The sequence below is a fragment of the Rhinolophus sinicus genome, chromosome 17 (assembly GCF_057876585.1).
Source record: "Rhinolophus sinicus isolate RSI-liver-muscle chromosome 17, RSI-T2T, whole genome shotgun sequence".
Classification (NCBI taxonomy): Eukaryota; Metazoa; Chordata; class Mammalia; order Chiroptera; family Rhinolophidae; genus Rhinolophus; species Rhinolophus sinicus.
This window is the reverse complement of record NC_142517.1, coordinates 11,080,419-11,091,688: the sequence shown is the minus strand read 5'-3', so window position 1 is coordinate 11,091,688 and position 11,270 is coordinate 11,080,419. Positions and strand designations below refer to the sequence as shown.

Here is an 11,270-nt window from a genome sequence, read left to right as displayed (position 1 = left end):
AGCAATCTCTGACATTCGCCTCACACCATAATAAAATTTCTAAATTTTCATATAGAGCTAATGTGCTGATATTAATAAAAAAGAAAATCACACTCTATTAATACAACACTGGGGGAACTCCAAAACCTTTTCTGAAAGAAGATTCAGAATGGTTTTGTCCCCTAAGTGAGCTCCACATTCCTCATTTATTACACAGTTGAACATCTACTCTGTAGGTGCTGTGCTGGTCATCCAGCCTGCAACCCCCACCCCCCCATGTTACTGTCCTCTTAAAATGTGATCATTGAATCAGAGACATTAAAGTGATTGGGTGGGCCTTGCAGAAACTGTGGGGGTGGGGTGGTGGCAAACTTAAGCACATCAAGGAACACATTTGCAACTGTATCTTTAATATTGGGAAATGGAAACAATGAGAAGACTCATAGAAAACACAGCTCAGTCATAACAAGTCTGGTGACTTGTAGCATGTGAGTAGTTGATTCTAGCATACTATTTAAAATGAGATCTGTTTAAAACAGAAGTTTCTCTGGGTCACTTTTCAAATGGGCCAGAGATCCCTCAAGACGCTGAATTAATGACAGCTGTTCCCCCTCCCCCCAATTTCAGAGTATTGATATGGATCATGCCGAACTTATTGGCTGAGGAGTCAAACGAAAGGAACTTGGCTAGGACCGAATCTTCCCCTTGAACTTGGACGTTGTATGATCGGGGTTAACTATGCATTAAACGTTGGCGCCTTTTATCTGGCTGCTCAACAGGTAGCATTTTGTAAATGCCTCCCCCTACCTATCCTCGAGCTTCTCCCTCACGAGATTCCTCATTTGCAGATTGAGAAGACGTTGGGGCACCTGGAGAAGATCAGACTCGCCAGGGTAGCTGTTACTTGTTTATGAGGGATGAGCACAGCGTCGCGCGCGAGAACAAAAGCCTCTCGGAGCGGGGAGCTGGCCCACCTCGTCCCGCAATCGCCGGCAGCATTTCAATGGGAAGCAAAGGTGTAAACGTACTAGCAGAGGCAGCAAACGCCCTGGTTCCTACGTTGCTGCTGCTACTATTATTGTTGCGGTTGCTCCTCCTCCAACAGAGCCATCCGGTCTGCACGCGAGCCTGGGCAGACGCCCCGCCACCTCCCCATCCTTCCTTCCACCCATCCATCCACCCAGGGTCCAGAGGGCCCTACAGTGTGCCAAGCCCTGGGCCGAACACTGGGCACCTAACCCACAGTCCACGGGGTCGGGAGCGCCTCTCTCCCTTCCTCCTGCCCCGGATGGGTGCGGCTGGTGGGGGGTTTCACCGCCGAAAGGTCCAGAAAGCCCAAGCCCAGAATCCCGGCGAGAGGCTCAGCTGGAGGCAGCACGACCTGGGCTGCTGGGAGCGCGCGTCTCAGAGGCGGCAGGGAGTCGGGTCTGGCGCTCAGGTGGCTCCGCCGCCCTTTCTGCCGTTCCCCTCTCCGGACCCTCCCCTCTCCAGCGAGGGTCGAGTTTGGCTGCTGCGCGCGGGGAAGGAGGGGCTACGAGGGATTTGAAAGTGCACAGGCTGCGGAGTGGATCTCGCATCTGTTCCCGCCGCCCGCGACCGGATAGAATTTCTGCAAATTCAAACTGAATGGGGCTTTCTTCTGCTGCCTTCCAGAGGGCGCCTGCAGCCCGCCGCGCGCTACTCTGGGGCGGGAGCGGCCGCCCGGCGCCCAGCTAGGAGCGAGCCAGCGAGCCGGACTCGAGCCCGTGCGGGCCAGCCCGCGGCGGCAGGGCGAAGGCGGCCGAGGCGCCCGGGATCGGGGACCCAGACTCCGGGGCTCGGGGACCCAGGCACCGGACCGCGCCCCCGCCACCCCTCCCGGGTCAGCGCTGCTCCCTGCGCCCCCCGGCGGGGGGACTGTCATCAGCCGACCTGACGGGACCCGGGGCAGAGTCCAGTGTCCTGAAAGGAGCCCAGGCGACCCTCTGAAGAAGAACTTCTTGGGGGCGGTTCCCTGGGACCCGGTTGCCTGGCGGCCGCTATTGTCTGCACGCGGCGCTCGGCGGTGGCCCGGGGCGCGCGAGACGCGGGCCGGGCGGGGCCGGGCCCGGGGCGGCGGCAGGAGGAGCCGGGGCAGCTGGGGGAGCCGGAGCAGAAGGAGGAGCTGCGAGAGCGGGAGCCGAGCCGGAGGCGCGCGGGCCGCTGGCAAGCGCGATGCCAGCGGCAGCCGGGGACGGGCTCCTGGGCGAGCCGGCGGCGCCCGGGGGCGGCGGGGGCGCTGAAGATGCGGCCAGGCCGGCGGCGGCCTGCGAGGGAAGTTTCCTGCCGGCCTGGGTGAGTGGCGTGCCCCGAGAGCGGCTCCGGGACTTCCAGCACCACAAGCGCGTGGGCAACTACCTCATCGGCAGCAGGAAGCTGGGCGAGGGCTCCTTCGCCAAGGTGCGCGAGGGGCTACACGTGCTGACCGGAGAGAAGGTGAGCCGCCCGGGGCGGGGGGACCCCGCCCAGAGCACTGCGCGGGGAGTCCGGCTGCGTGCTCCTGGCCGGGCGCCTCTCCGGCCGCCCGCCTTTCTTCTCGGGTTGAAGGAGGGGTCCATCCCAACGCGCGTGCAGGCCCTCAAATTTGGGTTACCCGTCTTTCCCGAGGGGTGGTCTGGGGTCAGTTTCCCCCGGGGGTTGCTGGTTTATTCTTGAAGCTGCCCGCTGCCCTTTTGCTCTGGAAGGGTGCCGCCTGGCGGACACCAGCGCAGGGGGTGGGGGGCTTGGCTCTCATAGCCAGTAGAGGCTGGTCAGCAAGAGGCAGGACCCAGGGCCCGAGTGCGTGAGTCCTTGTGTCGAGGGTGGGAGGGCCGATTAGCCAGTCCTTGTGGGAGCTTAGAGTCTGAGCCCCCTTCTGGGCTCAGGGGAGAAGGTGGGGGCCATTCCTCTCCACCTGTGGACTGGGGCAGCTGGGGGAAGTTTTTCCGTTCTCAGAGAGGAGTTTTTCGCTCCCCCCTTTCACGCACCCTACCCACTCCTGTTCCTTCCTCTCCTCCATTCATTCCCTGTAAGGACCCTACTCTGGAAGGTACAGACCTACATACTGACACCCCCAGACGTCAGAGGGTGCGAGATACCTTATGTTTCTGGAAAAGGGGAAAGCAAAGGTAGACCCCCCACCTCCCCGTGACCCTGAGGGGCTCCTGCTGCAGCCTTGGGAGAAGTTTGAAGTTAGTTGTGAACCCCACCAAGCCAGGCCGACGTCGATCTAAGCGGTGACTTAGATCTGTGAGAAGAAACCCAAGATATGATGACTTACTTTTGAGGTTAGTGGCCCAGGCACTGGTCACCGCAAACGGCGAGGCTGCCCCTGTCTGGGACTTGCCTCAAGCTTGGAGCTGCTAATACCCAAGCTCATGGTCGTCTCAGACGCAAGGCTCCCCCCCCAGCCTGGGCATTGCTCAGTGCTGGCCCGGGCGCAGCCCCTTTTTGTGGTCCATTGTCCAGGACGGCATTGGCAGTTTTGGGAAGGACAGGGATGCTTCCAGGCAGCCTACCTACATTTCTGCCTGCCTGAGATTCTCCGCCCGGCCTGGGAATTCCCAGGAATGCCATGCTGTGGGACCTCTAACTGCAATGCAAGTTCCTCTGCCCTCCTGTCCCCAGTATCACCTGGCTTTCATTTCCCTCCTCCGTTCCCCACTGTGTCCCAGAGCACCTTGCATTTGAGCACAGGTCTCCATCATGTCATTTGTCCCCTAGTCTTACAGACGCTCTGCATAGGGTGCCCCTTTGTTTTGGGTAAGTGGGGTTAGATTGAGTAGTTTAAAAAGTGCTTCTTGCTTGACTTTCTGTGCAGAAAGGGAGTGTTCCGGATGAACTCACTGTATTGGGTAACTTCAAGACGACAAAAAACCCTAACTCCAGACCTCATTCTAGTCCAAAGGGAGCAGCAGCACATTTTATGTGTTCTCAGCCGGCCCGACTTACACATCCTGTCAGGGCCCAGCTTCTTAATTACAGTGCGCTCACTTCTCCGTCCCTGTTTCAATTCATGTTGGCACGGGTGGTAGAACTTTATTTTCATTCCAAACATATAGGATTCAGTCTGGTTGTGTATGTTTCCTCTTGAAACATAGCAGAGAGAGACGAGGCTTTATGCTGACAGCATAATGGCCAACATTACGAGCACATTTATCTCGCCTGCCCTGCTGTGAGGCTGCTTCTGGCTTCTCTCCACTTTCCCGTTCTGTGTCTCCAGCTCCTAACCGGTGCATTTTTGCTCCATCCCATCAGGCTGTTGGCCTTGGCTGAACTGCACGAGGTCGCACTCAAAGCTCAGCCCCTCCCCGGCTGCTTGGGTTCTGGAGCTCTGTGCTGGGTTCACACACACACTGCAACGTGGGAGTTCTGCCCAAATAGGGTCCGAGTGAGGAGCCCCCTGCACCCCTTGGTGCTCACACCCCTTCTCTCTCATCTTCCTTAAATGATCAATCTCACTTCTTAGCGAGGGGAGAGGTGTTAATTAGACATAAAATTATTGTGCTGGACTAATGGGTTGGACATAGTTAAGGACGGTGGTTCTTAGGGGGAAAGAGATTGGGAGATGTCTCTGATGTGCTCGTCTCCAGCCTGGAGCATCATGAGAAATCTGGATTTTAGTTCCCCTAATTGCCCGCTTTAAAGAAACAATGAGTGTCATTCATAGCTTTTATCTCCTAAATCATCCAGCACCTTTACTGCTAAACTAACAGATTTGGGTTTTGGCAGATGGTAGAGATTAAAATGTGTGTGTGCCTGGGAAGGATTGCTGAGTTCAGGAGTCTCCATCCCCACTCATGTTCTGGATATTGTCTGACTAAGGCTGAAACAAAGGTGAAGTCAACCTCACGCTACTTGCTGCCTTGCGGTCTCTTTAAAAGGTGAGCTATTAAGAGTGTTTTCCCCTGGAGAAGAGTTACTCATTAGGCCAAGCAAGGGGAGACCTTGAGGTGACAGAACCGGAGGAAGGGAAATGAAGAGTCCCCCACAGTGGGTAATATGAGTGGCCCAGAAAGGCCTCTCACCCTGATACTTCCCCCTTTTAGGGGGTGCATACTTTTTGGATAAAACACTTCACTTTTCTCCTTTCCTGTTTAAAGGGACACAGACCACAGTGGGAGGGGAATTAAATAATAAAATCTGTAGTAAGAAATAGACGTATGTTCCCACACCACCTCCTGAGTGGAAGGATCTAGGGCAGCTAATGGTGGAGAATCAGTTCATGATAAAACTGGAAGGGGGGCTGGAAAAATAGAAAAAGAGGGGATACCCACCTTTGGCCTGCTTCCCAGTTGCAGTCTCAAACTATGCACTTTGTAATTTATGCCAATATCCATAGTACTGCTGGTTTGGGAGGGGTGTGTGTGTGTGTGTGTGTGTGTTGCGTTTTAACTTGGGGCACATTTCCAAAAAGATTTTGGGCGAAATCTTCCCTGGCTTGCTGAGAATTACTGTCTGAGTCCAGATGACAACCACCTACTTTTTCTGACTTTCATTTCAGGGTTCAACCCTATCTTATCAAGAGGCTTTTTTTTCCCACCACTGCCTGCAGGGCAGCATTTTGCCTGCTTTTCCTCTGAAGTTGTTTGTTTGAAAGTCATTTGAATCTAGATGGCCCTGTTACTGCTCTGCTCTGGGCGAGACCTCATTTTGTCCTCGTTAGCTTTGAGTTGAAGCAATCTCTGTTCCTGTGGCTTTAAAGATAAATAATTCTCTTGGTCATGTGAAACTCTGAAGTGGTACCTTCTCAGTCAGGGCTGACTGTCTTTGAATAAACTTAGCTTGATGATTGGAGGAGGAAAAATGATCAGAAAGTCAGATTTTGAAACGTATTCTCTGTGGCTCTGTGACAAAGAGCAAAGTTGCTGAACAGGAGTATCGAGTGATAACTTTGAAAGAGCAAGATAGATTGTGCTCACTGCCTCTGACATTGGTCTCTGATACCTGTGACATGCATAGTCTCTGGCACACAATAGGTTATTAGCACATTTTTTAAAAATGATAAAATATAGTTGGAAAGGCTTTTAGAGAAAAGCATAGGTATATCTCAGGTATAGAGCTTGTGTCATAGGCTGTAAAAAGGGGAAAGTAGTTGAAACCGCAATTACCTCCTTTAATGATTAAGTCTAAGATACAAAGTTGGGTACATACCATGGTTGGTTAAGATGTTTAAATATCTTGTTCTAACCTTTGGTTAAAAAAAAATCCTGTTTATTGCTTTCATTGGAACTATTTTTGGACTAAAAATAAAAACTGCCTGCTTAGTAAGTTGCCAATAATTATGCTATTTGAGCACGATTGCCAGGTACCTGGAGTGAAGGAGTTACTAAAAATACAACTTACTATGTTTTGCAGAGCAGGAAATATGACTAATTTTAAAGGTGGCCTTTTGGCAGATCTGTTTTTAGCACGTATTTCTGAAACAAACAGGTGCTAAATCCTGGTTTTTCTTTCTTTCTTTCTTTTTCTTTTTTTTTTTTTTTTAAGTGCTAAAAATTCAGGGGTAATAGCTCTGAGGAACAAGAAATGCTTAGAGAACTGGAAATTCCAATTAATCCTCAGCAGGTATTTCTTGGCAAGAAGGAGGCGTTTAGCAAAAGCACCTGCTCAGTGTTGTATGTGTCAAGGCAGTGCCTATAATTTCTGAGATTGCATGCTGCGCTGTTGGGCACAGTCTTTTTTAACTTCTTGCCCTGCCTCATCTTTTTGATGTGCTTGTGAATGGTGGAAATCGGCACGTAGGGCTCGGCTCCTAGTGTTCATTGATATCCAGGTTCCATGGACTTCAAAGCGTGCTTCGAGTCGGCACAACAGTGCTGAACGGTGCCCACGGAGAGGAGTACAACCCGAAATTTTCTCTGCAGGAGCTGGGTCACCCGCATGGGCTGGGTTCGATGGCAGCAGTCTGCATGCTGCTGGCTGTTCCAGTGTTGTGTGGCAGTCATTCTTCCCGGGGGTTATCCTCCCGAAGGTGTGGAAAGTGGAAGCTGTGTCTGCCTGAGGACACGGACAGGCCGGTGTCCTCTGTGGGAAGGTGGTTTGGGCACAAAGTGTCATTTACCTTAGGATAGGCCCCTGCCTCGATGATTCATGGAAACTGAGCGACCTGCTTTGTAAGCTAATTGAAACCCATACATCCATCCCCAAGCTTTATTTTAGCAAACTGGTGAAACCACTCCCTCGGCTCAGCCTGGACTCTGGCCACTCCCAAGTGCTGGCCTGAATTGAATTTCACACTCCCTGATGGGGTGCTGCTGGCTGGCTGGTAAGATGACCAGTAGGAAAGTGGTGAACCACGGACCTGAATAGTATCTGAGTAGGCTGATACCTCGAGACAAGGTAGTGAGAGCTATTGTTGTTCCTTTATCGTAAATACCAGCTCAGTGGTATAGTGTTTTGTGGTTTGTTTAAGGTCCTCCATGCATTTTTTCATTAGATGCTTGCAGTGACCCGGGGCATTGGCTAAGTGAGGAATGCCTTGAGTAGATTTTCCTTCTGGCCTTCTCTATTGCTAGGCTGCCTAACGATAACCACAACCTAGGGGGCGTAAAACAACAGAAACTTATTTGACAGCTCCAAAGACCTGAAGTCCAAAATCCAGGTGTCAGCAGGACCACACTCCCTGTGTGGGAGAATCCCGCCTTGCCTCTTCCAGCTTCTGGTGCTTGTCCGCAATCCTTGGTGTTCCTTGGCTTGTAGATGCAGCACTTAAGGCTCTGCTTCTGTCTTCACATGGTCTTCTTCCCTCTGTGTCACCTCTGTCTCCATATCTCCCTCCCCTTCTGTATAAGGACACCGGTCATTGTATTTCGGGCTGACCCTAACCCAGTAGGACCTCATCTTAATTCCGTCTGCAAAGACCCTTTTCCAATAAGGTGACGTTCACACGTGGTTAGGACTTGAACGTATTTTGTGGGACACCATTCGACCTATAACTTCTTCTTAGATTGTTAGAATTGTGTTGCGGGTGATTTCCTGGTAAGCAGGCCTTGAGCAGGAGACAAATGGGGTCTTAGGGAATGTCCTCAGGACCAACACCTCTGAGGGGAGTGGTAGGGAGCAGCAAAGCGGAGGGAGAAACTGGGCTCCAGTGCTGTCTTAACTGAAGCCCCTGCCCTTGCCGTGGTGAGCTGTGGATGGAAATGGCCCTTCAGAGGTGTCCAAATTGGGCGAGGGGACTGGCCCTTTATACCTCTGCATGGACCTGTCATTGGGTGGGGACGATCCAGGGAAGGGGACATGGCCTTGGACTGTTGCCAAGGGCAGTCCCTGGGGCGAGCTTGCACCTGAGAGCCAGCAGTGGCAATAGCTGGGGGAGGGAGCTCTTCAGCCCTGAAGCGAAATCGGGACATTGGGGCATGGCGTCCACTGCTTTCTGAGACAGACAGGACCAGGGCCCAGGGGATCTTAAGTCCAGGCCAGTTCCACAAACACTTTGCTGACCCAGCTGTGGTCCCTGGCAGCCTGAAATCTACGTTCAACTAGCACATCTACGTTCCAAGCACTCTTAGTGTCCAGGAAATATTCTGGCCGCGTGTTTCTCTTTGGTTGGAATTCTCGGGGCTCTTTGTTGTGTTTGTAGGTACTTTTTTATGCTGTAGGTGTTTCCTCTTTAATTGGGATATTCAAGTGGGCAAAAACACCGGCTTGGGTCAGAGCCATTTCTTAACCACCTTTCACCACTTCCACTGGGCCAGCTCTGTCCTACCTAGCTAGGCAATTTCTAACGACTGGGTTCTTTTTGGGTTTGAATCATTTTTGTGTGGTTTTAAGATTCATTTGGTTAACTGCAGTGTAGTTAATATGAACACATGGTCTATAATTCAAAGTTTCAAGCGGGTATGTCATGAGAGAGAGGTAATTCTGCCTCTTATCCTTGTGCCTCAGAACTGGTTCCTCCCTGGCAACCCCTGCTTCTTGTTTCCTGTGTGTCCTTGCAGGGTAGTCCATATGCATAAAAGTGTATATGCGTATTTGTAAGTGTATAGGTAGAGAAGGATATATTTTTACACTGTACCTGCTGTTCAGCGTCTTGTTTTTTTTTTTAATTGGGAAATATTGGGGAAGAGTGTGTTTCTCCAGGGCTCATCGGCTCAAAGTTGTTGTCCTTCAATCTAGTTGTGAGGGCGCAGCTCAGCTCCAAGTCCAGTCACCGTTTTCAATCTATAGTTGCAGGGGGCACAGCCCACCATCCCATGCGGGAATTGAACCAGCAACCTTGTTGAGAGCTCACCCTCTAACCAGCTGAGCTATCCAGCCGCCCCTCTGGCAGCTCATCGGCAGCTCGTTGTCTTCAATCTAGTTGTGGAGACTGCAGCTCACTGGCCCATGTGGGAATCGAACAGGCAACCCTGTTGTTCAGAGCTTGCGCTCTAACCAGCTGAGCCATCCGGCCGCCCCCAGTGTCTTGCTTTTTTCACTTGGCAATATGTCTTGAACGTCCTTCCCAAAACTACTCCAGGACGGACTCATTCTTTTTGATTACTGGGTAATATTCATTGTATGGAGGTACTATATCTACTTAACCATTCTACTAGATTGGCAAAGATGAAAAACTTTGAGAGTACAGTGTATAGACAAATCTAGTAGATTAAACATGGTACCTTGTTTTATCAATAATATTTCTTATTTGCAGGTGAGTTGAGAACGTTTTCATATGTCCAATAACAATGAGCATATAATTTTTGTTAATTGTTCATGTCCATTCACCATTTTTCCCTTGGGTTTTTGGTCTTTTCTCTTATTGATTTATATATTAAGGGAATCAGTTCTCTTTCAGTGATATATTTTGCAGTTTCCTCCATCTTGCCCCATTCCGTTTATTCTTTGTTTCTTGGTGATTCTTGCCATTGCAGAGGTCATTTCTTTGGACTCCACTACTAGAGAGCGATCATAGATGAGCTTTGCATGTCCATGAATCCCCATAAATTGTATGTGTGTAGTTATATTTCTGGAGAGTGGGCCCATGACTTTCATCAGATTCTAAAAGGAGTTATTTACCCCCCAAATGTTTTAGAGCCACCACTTAGCCCACCATCAGCTCTGCTGACCGATTGAGGTTTGTGCATTACTGAATGAGAATTTGGGTCACCTTGGTTTGTTAGCACCTGTGCTAATTGGCCTAAAGTTGCAGAATACACTCAGCCTAGGCAGGCTGGTTATACAACCATGACCTTGGACTAGGGTCCAAGGATGCTTGATTTCTGCCCCTTGCCCCACTATGCCTGGGTCACAGCCATGTAGACGGATCTTTGGAAAACCTTGACTCTTGATGGGAAAGCTCTGAATCCACGTCCTACCATCTCTTCCCAGAAAGGCAGGAGATACAATTTATGGCAGGTGGTTGGCAAGAAAGAAAAACGGAATATCAAGGGAAATGAAAACCTTTGAAAGAGCAATAGTCATCACTTAACTTGGATATAAAATGTACTAAGTGTAAGCACATGTACAAAAATATGCCCTGGGATTTGTGTATGCGAGGAGCCCTCTGGGCTGTGGTCCTGGTGGAGGGACTAACGGCCCTGCTGTTTGGACTCACAGAGGTCACATGGCCTTGCTCTGATGACCTGTCTAACCTGCTCCTGTCATTCTCTGCATCGTCACCCTGTTTTGTCTCTCCTCAGAGTGCTTCCCATCCCCTGTATTAGCTTGCAAGGGCCGCTGTAACAAAGTATCACAAACTTGATGGCTTGAATAGTAGAGATTTACTGTCACAGTTCTAGAGGCTAGAAGTTCAAAATCAAGGTGCCAGCAGGACTGGTTCTTTCTGAAGTCTATGAGGGAAGGACCTCTTCCAGGCCTTTCTGCTTGGTTTGTATTTGACTGTCTTCTCCCTGTGTCTCCTGTCATTTTCCCTCTATGTGTGTCTGTCTCTGATTTTCCCCTTTTTATGAGGACACCGTCATATTAGGGTGCATCCTAATGACTTCACTTTACCTGATCTCTTCTGTAAAGACATAGCTCCAAATAAGGTCACATTCTGAGGTACTGGGGGTTAGGACTTACTAATGCCTGAATGTTTGTGTCCCCCCACCCCAAATTTGTGCCTTGAGCTTGGACTTCCTGCTTCCAGAGCTGTGAGAATTAAACTCCTGTTGTATATAAGCCACTCAGTCTATGGTATTTTGGTACAGCAGCCTCAATGGACTAAGATAAGACTTAAACATACAAATGTTTTGGGGGGAGACACAATTCAACTCATAACATCATTTGACCCCATGGTATGTATTTATGGGTTGATGTGTTTACTGTTCATCTCCCCACTAGACTATAAGCCCCACGAGGAAGGGATC

At 50.5% G+C, this 11,270-nt stretch overlaps 1 protein-coding gene across 1 annotated transcript in view; it reads left to right on the top strand.

The window, feature by feature from the left end:
* The first annotated feature begins 767 nt into the window (after positions 1–767).
* Positions 768–11,270, top strand: part of HUNK (hormonally up-regulated Neu-associated kinase) — a 102,830-nt gene continuing 92,327 nt past the window's right edge. The window contains exon 1 of the mRNA XM_019730265.3: positions 768–2,433. Within this exon, the coding sequence (XP_019585824.3) occupies positions 2,173–2,433 (261 nt within the window). The 5' untranslated portion in view covers positions 768–2,172. The remainder of the gene's footprint in view (positions 2,434–11,270) is intronic.